At 39.6% G+C, this 18,853-nt stretch overlaps 1 protein-coding gene across 1 annotated transcript in view; it reads right to left on the bottom strand.

The window, feature by feature from the left end:
* LOC107669193 (transformation/transcription domain-associated protein-like) overlaps positions 1–18,853 on the bottom strand; it is a 94,692-nt gene that overhangs the window by 52,356 nt on the left and 23,483 nt on the right. Inside the window, 21 exon segments of the mRNA XM_016461329.1 lie at positions 4,216–4,362; positions 4,506–4,616; positions 4,743–4,877; positions 4,985–5,143; positions 5,315–5,521; positions 6,441–6,707; positions 7,090–7,218; positions 9,325–9,523; positions 9,893–10,074; positions 10,178–10,342; positions 10,469–10,588; positions 11,132–11,251; positions 11,592–11,612; positions 13,278–13,346; positions 14,014–14,184; positions 14,587–14,708; positions 15,540–15,636; positions 15,741–15,902; positions 16,633–16,893; positions 16,979–17,176; positions 17,283–17,500. Coding sequence (XP_016316815.1) covers positions 4,216–4,362; positions 4,506–4,616; positions 4,743–4,877; positions 4,985–5,143; positions 5,315–5,521; positions 6,441–6,707; positions 7,090–7,218; positions 9,325–9,523; positions 9,893–10,074; positions 10,178–10,342; positions 10,469–10,588; positions 11,132–11,251; positions 11,592–11,612; positions 13,278–13,346; positions 14,014–14,184; positions 14,587–14,708; positions 15,540–15,636; positions 15,741–15,902; positions 16,633–16,893; positions 16,979–17,176; positions 17,283–17,500 — 3,260 coding nt within the window.

The following is an 18,853-nucleotide window of genomic DNA, read 5'->3' as shown; positions in this document are numbered from 1 at the left end:
AACATTATTTTGTGTATTTGGTGTAATGAAATGTGTTTATGCGGTTTAAGGTTAAAAAAACATTATTTTCCACATACTATACATTATTGTTTCTCGTCTATGCCCCGGGGGCCTTTCTGAAACGTGTAGATTTTTACAAAGCTCATCGTTCTGAAAAGCGAGGTGTGCTCTGATTTGGCAGCTGTCCAGTGCGTTGTGATTGGCAGAAAACCTCAAGCGTGTGACAGAAATGTTATGCCCCTTACCATATTGTGATACCGTGTCCTGGAGCGACGAGACAAAAACATTAAAACTCATTATAAACGAGGCATTTGTTGCATCCAGTGGGGACATAATTACGGATTACAATGACTTATACTGTCTTTTTATGCGTTGCGTTGCATAGTTGTGGACTCCGCTTCGTCCACGGTGAAAGCCGATCCGGCGATCCACAGCGCGAAGTTGATGTATTTTCTCAGCGACCAGCATGGATCAGCTCCAGGCATGACGAAGCAGATATCGTCCTCTTTTGGAAGGCCAAACAAAGTAGTTTCGCTTTCACAACGAAACACACAGCGCCTTCACGACATGGTGGCGGCGGCGGCAACAACAATACTACAGCGAGAATAAAAGTTACGCCTTCTTTCTTCGCGTGAACATTTGGGCGGCATTATGCAAATCTTCCCACATCGTGACGTAGACATGTGGGGGCGTGTTAGAACGAGCCATTTTAGGTAGGCGTGGTTGACTTAACTTTTATAAATATCTCTTTGGATTTGTGACTTTAGTCTTTGCAACTTTACAGATCTTCTTTATGCACCAAGAGCTTGTAACACTCCAAAGACAAAGGAAAAATGTAAATCGCATCATATGACCCCTTTAATATTTTTTTGAAAACCATGACTCTTTGGTTCTTTGATGAATAGAATATTCTTAAGAACTGCATTAATTGAAACAGAAATCGTTACTATCGTCGGCACCGATAGCCTTGTGGGGCAGCGCGCTGACATACAGCGCCTTTGCGCTACGGGCGTCCCAAGTTCGAATCCTGTCTTGGGGACCTTTCCTGATCCCGCCCCCGATCTTTCTCACACACCTCTTCCTGTCAGTTCTGATCTGTCCTATCCTAATAAAAATAAAGCTTCAAAGGGGACCTATAATGCAGAAATCACTTTTATAAGGTGTTTGAACACAGTTGTGTAGCTGCAGTGTGTGAAAACAACCAGCCTATAATGGTAAAAAAATAAAAATCCACCCACTCATTTTTTTTATAATCCCAATAAATCATAAAATGTCTCTCAGAACAAGCGATTCCAGATTCTCCCTATGTACACATCATTGTAGGGAAAAAGTCTCGGCCATTTGTGACTATCTCTGCCCTATTAGACAGCCCAGAGTGAGAAGCAGCAGTCCGCCATTACTGTTTTCTGGCTGTAGCTGCTTGTCAGCACCAAAGAGGCATTAGAAGTGTTGTGTTTTGGGATGCACAAATGAACATAGGAGTCTCCATAGACTCCCTCCATCTGAGCTGCTGAGGACACTGTGGTGAATTTTCATTTTCAAAGGAAATGTCCTGAAAAAAAAAATCTGTAAAGTCCTATGTGATTGTGCCAATCATTTTATGCCGGACTGCCTCACAAATGAGGGTCATTTCAACTCTGGAATTTCGTTATCAGATCAATACCAATGCATCATGCGTGAACATCAGCCCCAGACAAAGTAAGCGCGTCATATTTTGTTTTCCAAATTGTCTTTCTGAAAGAGCTTCTTGGCACTCTGTAAGGCTAATGTTGCTAAAGCTACCATTGTCTCTGTCTCTTTTCACTGATGCTGCCTAAATAGGAATGTGTAAATAGGAATGTGGTAGTTAAAATTGCATATGAAAGCAATGTGAAGTCGGCCACTTGAGAGTTTCTGACATTTTCAGTGCGCGAGATTTTTTTGAGTGTTTGTTGTCGCTGGTATGACAGAGCATGAGCTCTTGAAGCTCTGCCCTCTTCTGAAAAGGGGGCCGGGAGCACCAGCTCATTTGCATTTAAAGGGACAAACGCAAAAACGGCGAGTTTTGGCTCATACCCTAAAAGTGGCAACTTTAACAAGCTATAAAAAATTATCTGTGGGGTATTTTGAGCTAAAACGTCACATACACACTATGGGGACATCAGAGACTTATTTTACATCTTGTAAAAAGGGGCATAATAGGTCATAAAAAAAAGGAAATCATCACTGTCACTTTATCAATTTGTTGTATTCATGCTAAACAAAAGTATTAATTAATAACATCCTGACCCCAAGCTTTTGAGCGGTAGTGTTTTGTTTTTTTTTGCCATTTAATTTGAGTACCTCAAGCACTGTTTACTTCATTTGTATGTTTGATTTATTGTTTTTGATTAACCAACTGTTTACTTGATTGATTACCTGAAGCAATGCTTACATAATTTTACTAAACACTTTTAAATAATGCTTATGTTTATGCTGTGGTATCGAGAATCATGACATTTTACTGGACTACTGAAACTTCTCATGCCACACAAAGTGCTAAAATTAACTGAGAAAAATCCCTTCCTTCTCTCATTTAAGTCAAGTAACGCACAGGCTTGGCACAATGAGTAAAAACCAGTGTTGATTAGGTTTCAGGGGCCACTGAATATTGACAACTAAGGTCTGACTGACCCTGAGGACTGAGACACTGGCAGACAGATTTGCACAAAGCTAAGCTCGTCCCTGCAGCCTGTCCTTTAATCACTGACAAGCCGACACAATGAGATGATAAAAGCCCCTTGGATTTGCAGCACTGGCCATTAGTTTGTATAAGAGAGCTGAAAAGACCACCTCACTTCCTCAACAGGGCTCTGGGCCACAGACGATGAGTGACCTGTTTGTCAAACCCATGCTGAAAATAAAGACGTAAGATATGGCAGAGTGGTAATCGTCAGCTTTTCTGGCTGTTTGAAAAGAGGGCACAAGAGAGATGGCATGTGTCATGTGGGACTCATCATATGTTCAGAACATCAATTTTCCCAAAGCATTAATTGTTCTGAATACTTCCTAGGAGGACAAGAAAGCATGATCTAACCTTTGGATGAGCAAAGGACAAATTAAAAGTCCTTTGTCTAAAAGTCTCCAAGGTACAGACAGCCTCCTCTCTGCCATATCAGAGCATTTCAATCACAGGGCTACATGAGCAGAGGGAGCTGCATAACTGTCAGGCCCTGAAAAGAATCGATAGAGTGGTGTGTCCGAACGACAGGAAGCCCATTGCCTGATAACAGGTGGAATGAGAGAGGAAGTGAGAGAGGGATGGGGAGGTTGCAGTGATAATAGTGCAGGTGGTGGACGCTCACTAACTGAGAGCGGTTCTCTCAGATGACAGCTGAGTTAGTCACACCACTGAACTCCAAAGAAAGAAAAATCATTCATAAAAGTCAGGATATCGATTTGGCTGGAATAAAAACTACTTGGAAAGGCACTGGATATAATGAAGAGGGAAGTGAGATGAACAGGATATGGCGATCTTCTCCAAGATCTTCAAGGCCTGTTCACACAAAGACAAATATTCAGTACAAAAAAAATAAAATTTTAATCTGAATGAACGGTTGTTAATGTGTCTGTTCAGACTCACACAAACATTTGCATGTCATTGTTTCCATTGCACTGTGAAAAAAACTGGCTAACCAATTCTTGCTGTTCGTCACATGGCCAGAGCCACTGCTGTTTCATAAAATAACAACTTGGTAGAGCTCACAAAGTAGTTTATTTAGATTGAGTGAATAGCAGAGGAAGAATCCCAGAACTGGCTCTCTTGTTTCTGCACACTTTTATTTGGTGTTATTAGATTAACACCATAGCGAACACAAAACACAGAACAGCTGTTTGAAAATATGCAAACACTGTTCGACTTCCTTTCTTCTCTGTGACAAATGGGTGTCAAAAACAGAAATTTATGTAACACTTTGTGTCACAGAGTAACCAGGGTATTTCTGCTTTTCTAAAAGCACCACCTACTGTCACAGAGAGTGAATTTGTATTTTCATGCATCCCATCTGCTGTTTTTTTACACATTAGTCTAGATAGTTCTTAATTTTGTTTTTGACAATGAGCCAAGAACTCACAAATCTCATATCCAGCCTCAAATTGATATAAATAATTTATTATAGGATAAAAGCGTCTGCTAAATAATGTAAATGTAAATGAATAAAAGAAAACAGACCAAAACCCACAAGCGTTCAGACTTACCACAGTCATAAGGAGTTTGTCAAACCACTGCAGTTTAAGTTCGGCACGGGGCCACATGTCCGATCTGAGGGCAGTCTTCATGAGGTTCACACAGCGACGGGACAGCAGTTCACCGGGGGAGCCTGCCACATTAGTGCTATCATTTACCTGCAGACACAGAGCGGGATTTGGCTTGTGTAAGTAGTAGTGGACACTCCAGTAAGATTCACAAAGCAGGTATGAAACTGTTTGCTTGTTTGTTTGTGTTTAACGCCATGCCAGCTTCTGTGGCTATTTTCATAGATAACTACCTGGCAGGCAATGCGGATGAGGAAGTTGACCACAGTATCTGTGTGCTGTTTCTCCACAGGTTTGGTAAGTAGAGCCTCTGTGCCTGGCATCGACTGACTGCGGCCAAAGACCTGCACATACAAACACAATACAGCCAATGTACTCAAACATGGCACAGTCCATCAGGGTACAGAGCGTGAGAGACTGATTACAGTGGTCACACTCAGGCTGCGGCGAGTGGTTTAAGGTTTCCTCACCGTGCCGACAGCACCAGCTGCAGTGCGAAATCTCTTTACATCTTGTGCCGAGTCAATGGACATTCCTCTCTTCATAGCACCAGAGGCTCCACTCGTACCTTCTCCCACACTTCCTGGATCAGCTTCCGATTCAGGCTGAGAAAAGTGAAAAATTCATACACAATTAATTGCCGGGAATATACAAATTCAAATCACAGAAGACCGAAAAACTGATTTTGCCATCTTATCTCCTGCTAACAAACCTGTTGGTCTTTGATTCTCTGGAGCTCCCATTTGATGACCACCTCGGCTAAGTCCACTGCCAACTTCCTCTGCTCGATAGTCACACTAGGGGTGAAGCCCAATCGCTGCATAGCACTGATCATGTGCTGAACCAGGTGATGTCTCACTGGGTAATATACCTGTAGGCAGAGAAACATACACTCAAGCAAACTCTACAAAAAACAAAATGTTATATGACCTACCAAACAAACTAATACCTAAGGCTGTGCAATAAAAAACAGAATAATGTGAATACTGGATTATAAAATTATCTGCAGTATAACTAGTGAGATTTAGGTGATTTGACATACTCTGAAGTGCTGTACAATGAGGTGAAGTATGTGGACGAGCTGAGGAACTGTGTGGCCCTCCTCCACAATAATCTTGCGGGTCCAGTGTGTGAGCATCTGATGACCGTCCTCCATCCGAGCAGGTACTGCAGGTGTGAGAATTGCCATGGCTTGCCGAACAATGGCACGTGCTTCCATAGTATGAGCCTTTAGCAGACTGTGGAAAACCTGCAGAGAACCGATACAGAGACTTTTAACAGCATTTCACAGAAGGAAGAAGTTGACTACTGAAGTGAGTTCCCAAAAGACTAAACTTTGAGTAGCAAAAGCTCAGAGGTACTCTTCTATTCTTTGAAATGTTGAGGTAAGTGAAGTATTTGGGTTTGAGAAATTGTATCTGCCAAAGGGCTGATATCATATTTATTATAAACGTGTCATGTTATTTCCTTAATTAATTAAAAAGAAATAACCAATAAAGATTTGCTCTGCTGATTTTAATTCCATCATGGCTCAAGCCAAAAAATTATAGAAAAAAAAAAGCAGAAAATGAATCCCCTAATTGTAGTCTTTTTTTTAAATCACAGCAATATATAGGCTCTAATGATTTTTAAATGACTTAAATAAAATTAGAAAATAGCAAAAAATAATTGTATTACTTTACCAGTGTAATATTGATTTGCACTACTTTTTTTTTAAAGAAATTAACTTTTATTCAGCAAGGCTGCATTCAATTTATCAAACTGATATATGTAAAGACATAATTTCTAGATTAGAGAAATATATAAAGTGTTCTATTACAAATAAATGCTGTTCTTTTAAACTTGCTATTCAAAGAATTCTGAAAACAAGTATAAAGGTTTCCACAAAAATATTATGCAGCCAAACTTTTTTCAACACTAGTAATAATAAGAACCATTATTAATTGAGCACCAATAATAATTAACAATAAATGAGAACTAAATCAGCATATTACAACGATTCCTTTGTAATCATGTGACACTGAAGACTGAAGTAATGACTGCTGAAAATTTTGCCATTACAGGAATAAAAATGTAAAATATTTAAATTGTTGCTCAAACGCAATCAGAAAAAAAAATATATATATTTTATAGTATTTTTGGCAGCTGAAATTTTGGTGCATGCCTACCTGTAGCACAATCTTTTTGTGAATGGCAAACTTGGCGATAATGTGAGCCAGCAAGAGGTGGCCGCTGTACTTGCAGGCCGGATCCACGCAGGTTTTGGGGAGCAGGCAAGGCCAAGCGAAGGTCATGAGACGCCTCAGCTTGCTGTTTCTGCTCTTGTTGTTGTCATGGATGTGATGAGGAGCATGCTCTACCAGCAGGGTTGAGAACTGAAGCAAGTAGATCCTCAATGAGTCGGCCAGATCTGCCTGCTTCTCAGGATCAAGAACCTACAATAACGGGAAAAATGTGTTACAAGACACTAAACGATGCATTCTTTTTAGGGCTGTGAGGCATATAGCAGACTTAAAAGTCTGTTTAAACTTGAACAGCTTCCTTTCCTGCTGGAGGTGTTGAAAACAATCCCGGGGAATAAACGTGCTGTTTGGTTTGCTCTTTGCTATGATTACCAGCAGGGGAGAGAATCAATTTAAGCGTGAAATAAATGAAGGCTATTAACCTGCATTGCTTGGAAAACAAACACTATGACCTTTATTGTAGCCTTGACATTTCTGCTGGTGAAATAACAGCCAGAGGTCATCCTGGATAAACTGGTGACTCGATAAAAGACAGAGTGAAAGCACTGCTTATGGTGCTGTTGGAGAGGGTTACCTTGGTGATGAAGACACTAGTGATGCTCTCAGGGTTGTCACCCTCTGGATTGGGCGGCCCCAACAGTTGTTCGCCTTCTCCTTTCTCAAAGCTGTATAGGAAGGCTGGGTTCAGGATGTGCTGCAACACCTGGAAAGTGGACACAAATAACATGTAAGTTACATTTATGTATTTACATTGAGGATATCAAAGAACTGGGAAGGTGTCTGTCTGTTTGAGAAAAATAATTTTGTTGCCTGTTATTAATTCCACAGGTCTTGGACTCCAAACTGACACCATGGCATAGATAGATGATGTTGTTACAGCCTATATAAATAAATTGTATAAATATAAATGACAAAAATTTAATTGTTTATTATCACCATCATCATCACTAATAATTATAATAATAGAAAGACATCTCAGAATAGCTGCCCCTATGATGGGTAACCTGCTTCATGTATAACAAGAACTAAGGGCCACTGGAGTCTTCATGTCAGTGTATATTTAATCATATGCCAACAATTCTACTTAATGCTTTGTGATAACTTTAATGAAAAAGGTTCATGGTGAGTGAATCTTTATAGTTTTTAAGCATGTTGTAATTTACTGAATTGATTGAATTTGCTTAAATGATCAAAACCATGGCTGCTTTGGCAGCGCTGGCATAGATAAAGCCATTAAAAAGTGTGATGATGACAGAAGAGAGAGAAAAGCACAACGTAGCACCTCAGATTTGGTTCATTTGTAAGTTAACTGATATTAATCACCCTGAAGATCATTATATTACTCTCACTGACCAGTTGTGGTCATGTTTTTAGATACTCAAAACCCCTAATTCCTTCAAGCCCTGACTTCCCATATGTTAACTCTTATGTGTTACATAATTAGCATCTTTGAACACTAATGGCTTTGTTTCATATCAGAGATTAATAAGCATGTCAACCATGTACCACTTGGTAATTTAAGCTATGAGATAATACTAGCTTTGTACAAGACAATAGTTTGTCTAGTCAGACACAATGGTTGGGTTGTTTGCTAGCTGACGTGTGCATCAGCATGTGGATTTATTCAAACATGGAGGCCGTGGGGCTGCAGGTGTTCCTTCATTATCCCTCGTCCTAATGAGCCCCTCTACCGTTCGCATGAGTGATGGATCACAACAAATCCTTTTCTACACGATCCATCACAGCCCAAACCGCTGCGGCTCCAGCTGCCTGAAAACATCACCTTAAATGTGTATTCTGTTAAGAGTGTGCAGCTGCTGAGCTCTCCTGGGGAATGTTTGGGATGCAACGTCTGTTTGACTGTGAGGGGTGATTTAGCAGAGCAAGAGCAGCCTCAGCCATCAAAGCTGTAAAGACTATCTGCCGATATACGGCTACCGTTTCCTCAATGTCATCGTAGAGGGTGGCAATTTGAGGAGAACCTCCAGTTCATTTTAATAAACTGGCATTTGATCTCATACTCAAACTTGATGGAATTCTTTCACATGAATAAAAATGAAGCGGGAATAAGAAACACAGCCTTGAATATCCTGATTGACCTGTTGTCACTCCAGGTAGTGCTTGCCCACTATAAACACCCCTTCACAGGTGTATGTTCAAAAGAATCAACAAAGAAGGGAACACTGCCAAAAATGCAACATTAATCTATGTGATATGTTGTCATTTAAAGCAACTGCACATTTTTATTTATTTTTTTTGCCTCTGTGACAGTGAAAATGTCACCCAAAAAAACTAATCTAAACTACTGACGCATCCGAGCTAGCAGAAAACATTCTTTGTTTTGAGCCCTGCTCCATCATCTACGTTACCCATCTTCTCCAGGGCTGATTAAAGGCAAACCCTCAGCGTATGAGCAATGGCTATTAGAGTAATCTGCAGATAAATATTCATTAGCGTTCTTCAAAGACTTCGGCTGACTGTGAAGACGTGCCTTTGAGAACCGAGTGTGTCATGCATGACCAGTCCCGGTCGCCCTCCCCTCCTGAGCATACATATTCAGCAGGGGCTGGTTGTTAGCCGCATTAGATGGTCAGCGTTAAGAGAGCGTGACGCTGTGCCACTCTCAACAGAAATGTACCACAAAGGTGGAATTTATAATGCTGACCATGGAGGTCCATGTCATGGCATCAGTCACACTCGTGGTAGCTCTTAATCAAAAATAAGAGGTCACCACAAAGGTAAAATCCATGGGAGTTTCTTCTTAACATGTTAATACTCATACACAGGTGTACAAATGGTATAACCTCACCTTTGCCTTGAGCTCATCATTGAAGTGTGGGTCATTGAACTCCACGAAGCGGAAGAAGAGCGCTCGTTTGTGTGTGATGCTGTAGTTCTTTGGGATTTCCTCCTCCATGTATTCCTTCAGGAAGGTCATGTTGCACAGGAAGCGACCAGTGAAGGCTCTCAGAAGCTGAAAGAGTAGCTCAATCTCAGAGTAGTTGCGTCTGAAAGAAAATGTACAACTTTAGTGAAAAAGAATCAAGCTAAAAACATTGCATTTCCATTTTCCAAGCTATAAATGACTTTTCATGCAGTGCATAACACAGCTCTAAGTGAATGAAAACATCCTGCAAAGTTTTAAATCTGAAAGTGCACCGTGTATAAAGTAATTGTCTCTCAAAAGAAAGAGTCGACTCTGAATCATTGAACATTCAATGTTCAAGCCGTTTCATGTTGATGTCAACATAAAACATTAGCATATTGCCCGTGTTGGGGACTCCCAAAACCAAAATATGAACCTTTCATTACCCATAATAGGGGCACTTTAAACTTGAGAAATGTGTAATGTCTGCACCACCAAACAAAACACTTACTTGCAGTAGCAAAGCAGACAGTATGCTAGTAGTTTGGGCTCTTTCCAGTTGGTTGCAGCCATGTTGTCTTTGCGATGGCGCTCCTGGAAGGCCTCGCTGACCCACACGCGCCTGAGCTGACTCACTAAAGAGTGCTGACCCGCCAACCAGCCTTCATCATTTTTCACAATGATGCTTATGATCTGAGGGAGTTTATTAATTCTCATTAATATTCAGGCTCTACAAACAAGCACATTACATAAAATCTAACAGTAAATGGTTCAGTTAAGAGCGTGTTTGGCCCACCTTGATGGCCTGGAACTGCAAGTCAAGGCGGGCAGTGCTGGTGGAAGGAGACCCAGGTCTCGCAGTTGTTGCAGGCCCAGCTGGAACCAGCAGAGGGACAAATCGATTTGGGTTAGAAGCCAAGACATCTCGAAGTGGCTTGGCATCTTTGTGCTTAAGGAAACTCTACAAATGAGAAAAATGATAAAAGGTTGAAGAAAAAAGCAACATTCATAAGATATAATGGCACGGAATTTTTAAACAAAGACAAAATACAGTATGAGGTATGGACAAGAAAGAAAAAACACAAACCATGAACATGCGGCTCCACTGTGGGTCATTGAGAGTGGCCTCCATCATGAAAAGCTCCACTGTTTGAGATGGATGACGCGTCAGGAACTTGATCAGTGGCTCTCTAAAGGGACTGCCAGCCTGTAGAGTAACAACATGCAAATTGTATAAAACCACAATATTTGTATTGTAAAAAATATCCTAACTTTTAATACATTTTTAAAATGTAACTGATTCCTGTGCAAAGTCAAATTTTTAGCAGCCATTACTGAAGTCTTCATTGTCACATGATCCTTCAGAAATCATTCTAATTTGCTGATTTAGTTCTTAAGAAACAATTTGTATTATTGTAAATGTTGAAAACACTTGCGCTGCTTAATATTTTTGTGGAAATGGTGATTTTTTTTTGGGATGAAAATTTTTTTTATCATTTAATGTATCCTTGCTGAATAAAAGTATGAATTTCTTTCAATTAAAAAAATATATACTCATCCCAAACTTTTTAACAGTAGTTTGTGTGTGTGTGTGTGTGTGTGTGTGTGTGTAAGGTCTATTCAGTGATTTACAAATCTGCCACATTAGTCTAATTAGCTTGATTTCAATGCGGGCTGAAATTAATACTAATAGGTATTTATATTCAATTTCATTTGACACCTTTGACATTTTTGCATGACAATCTTGTACCTCTATGAGCATCGCCCTTTCTGTTTTCATGACCACTTCCAGCAGAGGTTTCACCAGTGTCTGTGGAGCAGCTGGTATCAAGTGGAAGAGGTTTATAATGGCTGAACAGATTCTCATTTCCTGCAGAAGTGCATGAAGGAATGCATCACAGTGACTGTTAGTGATAACCAGCAGTGGAAAACCAAGTGTACCTCCTGTAATATATAATCAACAGTGACAAGTTGAGGAACATCTGTGCGAAAGTCAGAGTGGCAGGTTGGTTCCTGAAAACATCATAGATCCACGGGACTTCATATGGTTGCAGGATTGAGAGGGACCACCTCAGAAATGTGAAACGTAGAGGTCAAACACAACACCACAGACACAGAGATACGGTTACAAAGACTCCACTAGCACAGAGTAACCACGAGCACAATGAGAGCGGAGTCAGTGAAGACCCCACAGCAGGCCGCCATCTCACCTCTACACCCTCCATGGCAGGCTGTGCCAGAACAGGAGACAACAAACAATCAGCAAAGCAGTGTGGGTAATGAGTGCTGTATGGATTGAGGAGATGGGTTCATGTGAAAGGTGGTGTGTGTGTGATTCTGTGCAAAGCAATCCTTCTTCTAGGTTGCGCACTTGTTGCAAAGGCCAAAAAATGTGAGGTAAAAAAAAAAGAAGCTTTTTCTGAATTGAAATGGGTAGCATTTCAGCTGGCCTCTATCCGCAGATCCATTGATTTTCAGCATGTAAACTTAAGGTGAGAGAAATCGTGTGTGGGAATACACAGTACTGATTAATTAGCATGAAGGGCATACAAAAGTATGGGCGTTAGGACCATAGTGCTAAATGATGCATAACTGCAAAACCGACGATTGTTACTAAACATTTAAATGCAATATTTGAATAATTATCTTGACAAACAAGTAATGCACTCAATTTAATAATGTTCAAAGGTAACCTAAATACTTGCAATAATATTTTATATATAACATACATATACACATGCTTTGTATAGTATTAAAAATATTTTGCATAAAGAAAACCTAATCTACTATTAGGATCAAATGTTTTGCATTGAGATTTTCAGAACAATTCAGCAGATTTTACTTGTGTTTCTATTTTTATCAGAGCATTTTAATGAGAATGAGTACAGTATTGGGCCCGATAATGATGCCAGTATCAATAACGGTGCATCCCTAACTACATCAAAACTTGCATTAATTTTAATAATTAAATTAACATTACATCAAATGTCATACATATCACAAATCCAACATTTTTTTACTAGTCCTAAAAGTATATATTTTTATGATTTGTTTTTCCAGGGGTAAAACATGAACATGACTAATTTTTGTGATAAATATGAAAAAAAAATCCCTTTGAACAGAATGGCATAGAGAACAAGGCACAGTCTTCATAATCGCTGACTGCATCTTCGCTCTATATTTGGGACACTGTCAAGATATTTTTACACTGAGAAAACATTGAAATACAAGCACTGAAGAACAAACCCAGTACAGAAGCAGCACACCAGCATGGGCTTATCGGAGTATATGCTCTCATGAAGGATAAATCTGTACGCTCTCCCTGAACTGACCTTCTTTTTCTCTGTATGACTAAACTAATCTTCTGGAACTAGCCTTCTGAATGCCCCCAACCCTTCCAACCCTAAACCCGACTGACCCCTCCTCATTGTCATGTATGGCTGGTCATTCTGTCATTGTTGTAAGAATATTAAGAACTGCAGGAACAGAGGGCTAATTTGCATGTAATTATAATACATTTTAGAGAAAGGCAGGGCGTGAACAAGACAGAAAGAATGGCAGCTCGTTTTGAAGCGTGGAAACAGAAAGGCTTTCTCCCCTTCTCACCTTTTCTTACTCTACAAGGTTATCTGTCCAACAAGATAACGAGAATCCAGAACTCTGAGGCTCGTTACTTAGGCGGCCTGGGGGTGGATGGCGCCTAATTAATCATTGATTGTAATATGGCCACTCACAGAGTCTGAGCGGGGCGATCTGGGCTGGAGCAGGGAGTCCAGTCTCATCTGAGCTCTCTGTATCTACAGACCACTTCCGCACATTGATATATAACGAGGCCGCCGCCCTTGTGAAGTACAACAAATAATTCAACAGAGATATTAAAACCAGCTTATACTCACACTGCCATCACTACGCTGGCCTCCTTTATGCGTGATCACCACCACCTCCATCCATTTACGCAGATGTTGCTGCAAGAAGTTATAGAAATTAATACTTTTATTTAGCAAGGATGCTTTAAATTGATCAAAAGTGATGATAAAGATATTTACAATGTTACAAAAGATTTCTATTTCAGATAAATGCTGTTCTTCTGAGCTTTCTATTCATCAAAACACCTGAAAATTCTACTCAGCTGTTTATAACATAATAATAAAAATAAATGTTTTTGAGCAGCAAATCAGAATATTAGAATTATTTCTAAAGGATAATGTGACTGGAGTAATGGTGCTAAAAATTCAGCTTTGAAATCACAGGAATAAATCACATTTTAAAATATATTCAAATAGAAAACAGATATTTTAAATAGTAAAAATATTTTAAAATTTTACTATTTTTGCTGTACTTTGGATCGAATAAATGCAGACTTGGTGAGCAGAAGAGACTTCTTAAAAAAAAAAAAAATTTTAAATCATACTGTTCAAAAACGTTTGACTGGTAGGTGTATACATAAAATAAATTAATTATTTTAGAATTATTTTTTAGTTTTTTTTGTTACATTTAATTTTATTAAACTTAAATACATAGCAGCCATTAATCCAGTCTTCTGTGTTTACATCATTCTTCAGAAATCATTCTAATAATCTGATTTGGTGTTTAAGAAAAAAATTCTTATTATCAATGGTGATTTGTCCTTACCATCATTTGGTCACAGAATTTGTCATTGAAGGAGTTGGGGAAGAGACGAGTGACAGATGTCAGTCTGTTGACCACGTTGAGTGTCAGACTGCGATAGTCTCCGAGCATCATCAGCAGGGGCCGCATGTGTGTATGGATCTGATCCACCTCGATAGTAGCCCCCTCTAAGAACTGAGAAACACATTTGAACATGAATACACACTCAGACTTCAAAGCATATATATAGCCATTAAACAGCCCATGAGAGCTTAATAGAGACAGCTGCTTTTACATGCCCTACAAGGAAGACTACAAGATAATAGCATCTTAAAACCCTGTTTTTCGCTACTGTCCTGTCAATTCACAGGAGCAGAAAAACTCTAAACCCAGCGCAAAAAGAAAGGCCACGCCAGCCTTCCGCAATGAGACGATGCATCACGGCCAAATTCATTTTCCTCTCAGCCTGTTTCACTCCATCCTGTATTGATCTTTTTAGGCAGGACTCATTAGAGGCAGCAGGGCAGAGGAAGAGTGTGCGGAAGAGACTGAGAGATAGGAGAAAGGAAATGAGGCTTGTGGAGGAAGAGGGTTAACCTTTCTCATGCAGGCCTCTCCGGCCTCCTGGAGCTCACTGTTAGTGGAGTTGAGGGCCTTGAAGAGGGCAGCAATGATCTTCTCTCGGGATTGGGGAAGGTAGTTACAGGCCGCCAGGGCATCTGAACAGACACACACGGAAGGGTTAAACAGAAAAAATGATAAAGACGCACACTCAGGCCCTAATATTCAGCACACATTTTTTATTTTATTCCAGTTATGTGGCAGACACCAAAAACATTTACATTTATCAATATGTGACAGTCACTTAAGAAGTTTCAGGTCACTGTTCTAAAACCTAGTGAGCTGCCTATGTAGGCAGCATGTTAAGGCATCCCAGGCACACTACAAACAGAAAAGTAAGAAGTATGATATTGTAGCATTCTAAGATATCAAACCTTGAAGGCAGCACTGAATATATCCTCAGCAGAAAATGCAATGTCTATTACAATATGAAGCAGTACAACTTTTTTCATCAATAAGAATGTTTCTTGAGCACCAAATCGGCATATTAGTATCATTTCTGAAGGATCATGTGATACTGAAAACTGGAGTAACGTGCTGTAAATTCAGCTTTGCCATCACAGGTTAACATTTTTTTTTTAATATATTAAAATAGGAAATAGTTATTTTAAATTGTAATAATATTTCTCAAGATTGCTGTTTTTACTGTATCTTTGAGTCAAATGAATGCAGCCTTGGTGGAGTTAAATCTAATTAAACAAGGACTACTTTACCTTAGCACCATGCTAACAACAAACTTGCAATCAACTGTGTGTGGGGTTCATTTGTATACATATAGAGTTGCTGCCTATTTAAATTCTTCCAAATCAATCGCTTATCAGGATCCATTTCAATTAGCATGCAGCCTTAGAAGGAAGGTGCCTGCCTATGTAGGCAAAAATCAGCCAGGCAGCTCACTAGCTCACTAATAAAAAAAAAGTAGCACATACTGAGAGCAGCAATGCGTAGCGGCACCAGTGAAGGAAGGCTTTTATAACAGGGCAGCTTCATCAAAGCAGCATCCTCAGCTTCACACAGGTTCAGCAACTGTCAAATCAAGAGATACTGGAGCTCAGAGAGGAAGCACACAGAGCATCAACACATTGGTGATTTCATATTACCCACTTAAAAGCAGAAAGTTTCCGACTGACCTCTGTGTAAAAGACTTTGTGCTCCACCACATTGAGGTCCATGGTGAAGAGGCGGGGCTGTAGGGTGGTGCAGAAGGTGTTGCCCTCCATAAGGCCGATCTGAGCATTGGCGGGCTGATGTCGCAGAAGGTGTTTCTTTGGAGGAACCATGTCCTGCAGCACCTGGAGGAAAAAAAACTGAGTTTTAAACTTTCCCTGAATAGAGGAAGGAAGCTGACTGGCCTAATGTTCCTTCCTTGCAAGAGTTAACAATAAGAATTGTGTGATAGCCCTGGGCTCGTGTTGATAGAGTTGATGGAAAGGCCACTTGGCCAGTGTAGCATTATCTAAACTTACAAAATATAAGTGTGTTGTGAAGTAAGCAATTGTTTTTCTGTGAAATATTGTGGCCATGAATTGTGCTGATTTAAGTCAACATCATATTAAGCTGACAGATTATGTTTTGCAAAAAAATGCTTGTCAAATTGGAGTGGTATATTAATTCTTGCAAAACCTAGTTATTTAACTATAAAAATGTAAAACAATTGTAAAATGTAAAACAAATGAAAACACTGATATTTAATTTGAATTAAATTAAAATAAATCTAAAAATCAGTTGCAAATAGTTTCTATTTTAGCAAAAAAAACAAACAAAAAAAATATATAAATCTAACATTAATTTTAAATCATTTTAATAATTTTTTTGTTGTAAATGGTTTCTTTATTAGAAAAGAAATATCCCTAACCCTAACGTAAATGAAATATAATTAATAAAAACCTCATTAATACAACTCTTTTTTTCTAGCAATAATATGTTTTTAAAAATATAAATGTATCATTTTAAATAGTGGGGCCAGGAAAAATCTGGCGGGTCCACAGTCCTTAATATCGCATTAAAAAATACCACACTCACTTCTTTATGAGGCTCCATGATGATGGTGACGCTCTTGCCTGTGACTTGAGCCAGCACCTGCAAGGAGTGCATGGCCTGCTTGCGGACAGTGGAATTGGGGGAGGTGACCTCCCGTACCAGGTCATGAGTCACCAGATGGAAAGATTTATCCTGGGCAGACAGAAGCTCCTCAGTCTTCTCCTCATCCTTAAGAGGAGTGGCACAGCGTATCAACAACTGCTCCAGCGTGGTCTTTGCCATTGCAACTGCGCCATTAGACACCTGTGAGAGCCATCATGGGATACAGAAGTTCATGCAGGTAACCCAAACATCAATGATTTCTAATGAAATTACAAAATGTTTGTACCTCTCCTGTGAGGTCCATCATGACGAAGAGCAGAGCTTTGAGGAAGGTCAGCTGGTTTTGCAACACCCAGATCAGAGGAAGCCTCTCCATCAGGAACTTAATGGACACCACTCCACCCAGCTTAGCATACCAGGCCTGCTCATAGCAGCATGCGCAAAGCCGCTCCACAATGTAGGAGAACAACGGCAGCTGGCACGCCTGAAGAAAGAACCAGATTGAGTTTCAGAAGAAGACCTTTCACGTGGCATCTATCTATTAAAGAAAAAAAGTTTATGGGAAGACAAATTTCAAGAGAAGTCCTCACCCTTTCCTTGGAGCCCAGGATAATGCTGGCAACATCAAAGATGACAGCAAGTGCCACTTCCCCAATCTTGCACAGCTCCTTCTCCTCGTAGGCCATGCAGATGGCGATGGCGTCGATCAGCACGAGGGGGTCCATGCCTTTGGAGCCGTTCTCTTCACTGTGAAACATAGCCGTGCTGGGCTGGCTGCCTGACTGGTAGTATGGCAGCAAGAAGGGACCTAGGGCAGAAAATTGCGTTATGTGATGATCTGAGTGCACTTCGGATGTTTCTCACACAGACAGAAAATAAAAACTTACATTGTTGCTGCGAAACAAAAACTCATTAAATAATTTTAAAATAGGATGTACTAAAAGCCAAGCAATGTCACTTGTTTTCTATGTCTCTGCTGCCAATAGAAAGTTACTCTTTAAGGCTGTTGGGACACTTAGGTATATTTCACTAGCTAAAATAATAATAATTTTTTATGGTACAATAGTAATATTACTAGAGTAAAAAATAACCTTTTTATTTTATTTATTTCAATGAATTTTGCATCCTTATGCAGACTCAAATGTAGAAGAAAGATTTTCTGAGTCACAGGTCAAGGAACAGACAGCTAAAGTCAATCCTCACATCCATTATTTTCCGTACAACTGAAAAATCAGAAAATCAGTCCTGGTTAAAATTTGTGGGGATAAGGACTTCATACTGGGACAGGTTGGAAATTAAGTTCTTAGTTCAGGAGGAGTATTAATTACCATTTTGTACGATCCAGACACCAAGCATTTCTTTCCACAAGGTCATAAATTATATTCATTATATTCATTCAAGAAAATGAGTGAAAAAAATAACAGTAATGCAGTGGTTCTAGATACCTTACTAATATTAAATAACTACCAATGTTAGCACAGTTAAAGGGGTCATGTGATGCGATTTCAAGTTTTCCTTTCTCTTTGGAGTGTTACAAGCTGTTCGTGAATAGATAAGATCCCTAAAGTTGCAAAGACTAAAGTCTCAAACCCAAAGAGATATTCTTTATAAAAGTTAAGACTTGTCCACGCCCTCCTAAAAATGCCTCATTTAAACACGCCCCACATGTCTACGTCACGATGTGGGAAGATTTGCATAACGCCACCCAAATGTATACGCAAAGAAAGAAGGTGTAACTTTGATTCTTGCTGTAGTATTGTTGCTGCTGCCGCCATGTCATGGAGTCGCTGTGTGTTTCGTTGTGAAAGCGAAACTACTTTGTTTGCTCTTCCAAATGTGGACACAACTAGAATCGAACAAATTCAGCTTGATAATGTCAGATAACTTTGATAGAAAGGTATGTAATAGATTACAATCAACCAAAAATTAGCTCAAAATTTACAATCAGCTTAATCAGCTATGTAGTATTCAGTATTGTATGTAGTAAATCAGTATGACAGTATTTACACAACTATCAATGCTTAGTCGGGCAGCCCTTAGTCTTAATGACAGCCTGTAGTCTCCTGGGCATGCTGTCAGCCAGCTTCATGCAAACCTCAACTTCAATGTTTTTTCCCAGACTCGGTCTGAATAATTTTTGGTCCCAAATTTGTATCAATTT

The sequence above is a fragment of the Sinocyclocheilus anshuiensis genome, unplaced genomic scaffold, assembly GCF_001515605.1.
Source record: "Sinocyclocheilus anshuiensis isolate Anshui unplaced genomic scaffold, SAMN03320099.WGS_v1.1 scaffold220, whole genome shotgun sequence".
NCBI classification, from domain to species: Eukaryota; Metazoa; Chordata; class Actinopteri; order Cypriniformes; family Cyprinidae; genus Sinocyclocheilus; species Sinocyclocheilus anshuiensis.
The sequence above is the reverse complement of the archived record's forward strand: the minus strand, read 5'-3'. Positions and strand labels throughout refer to the sequence as shown.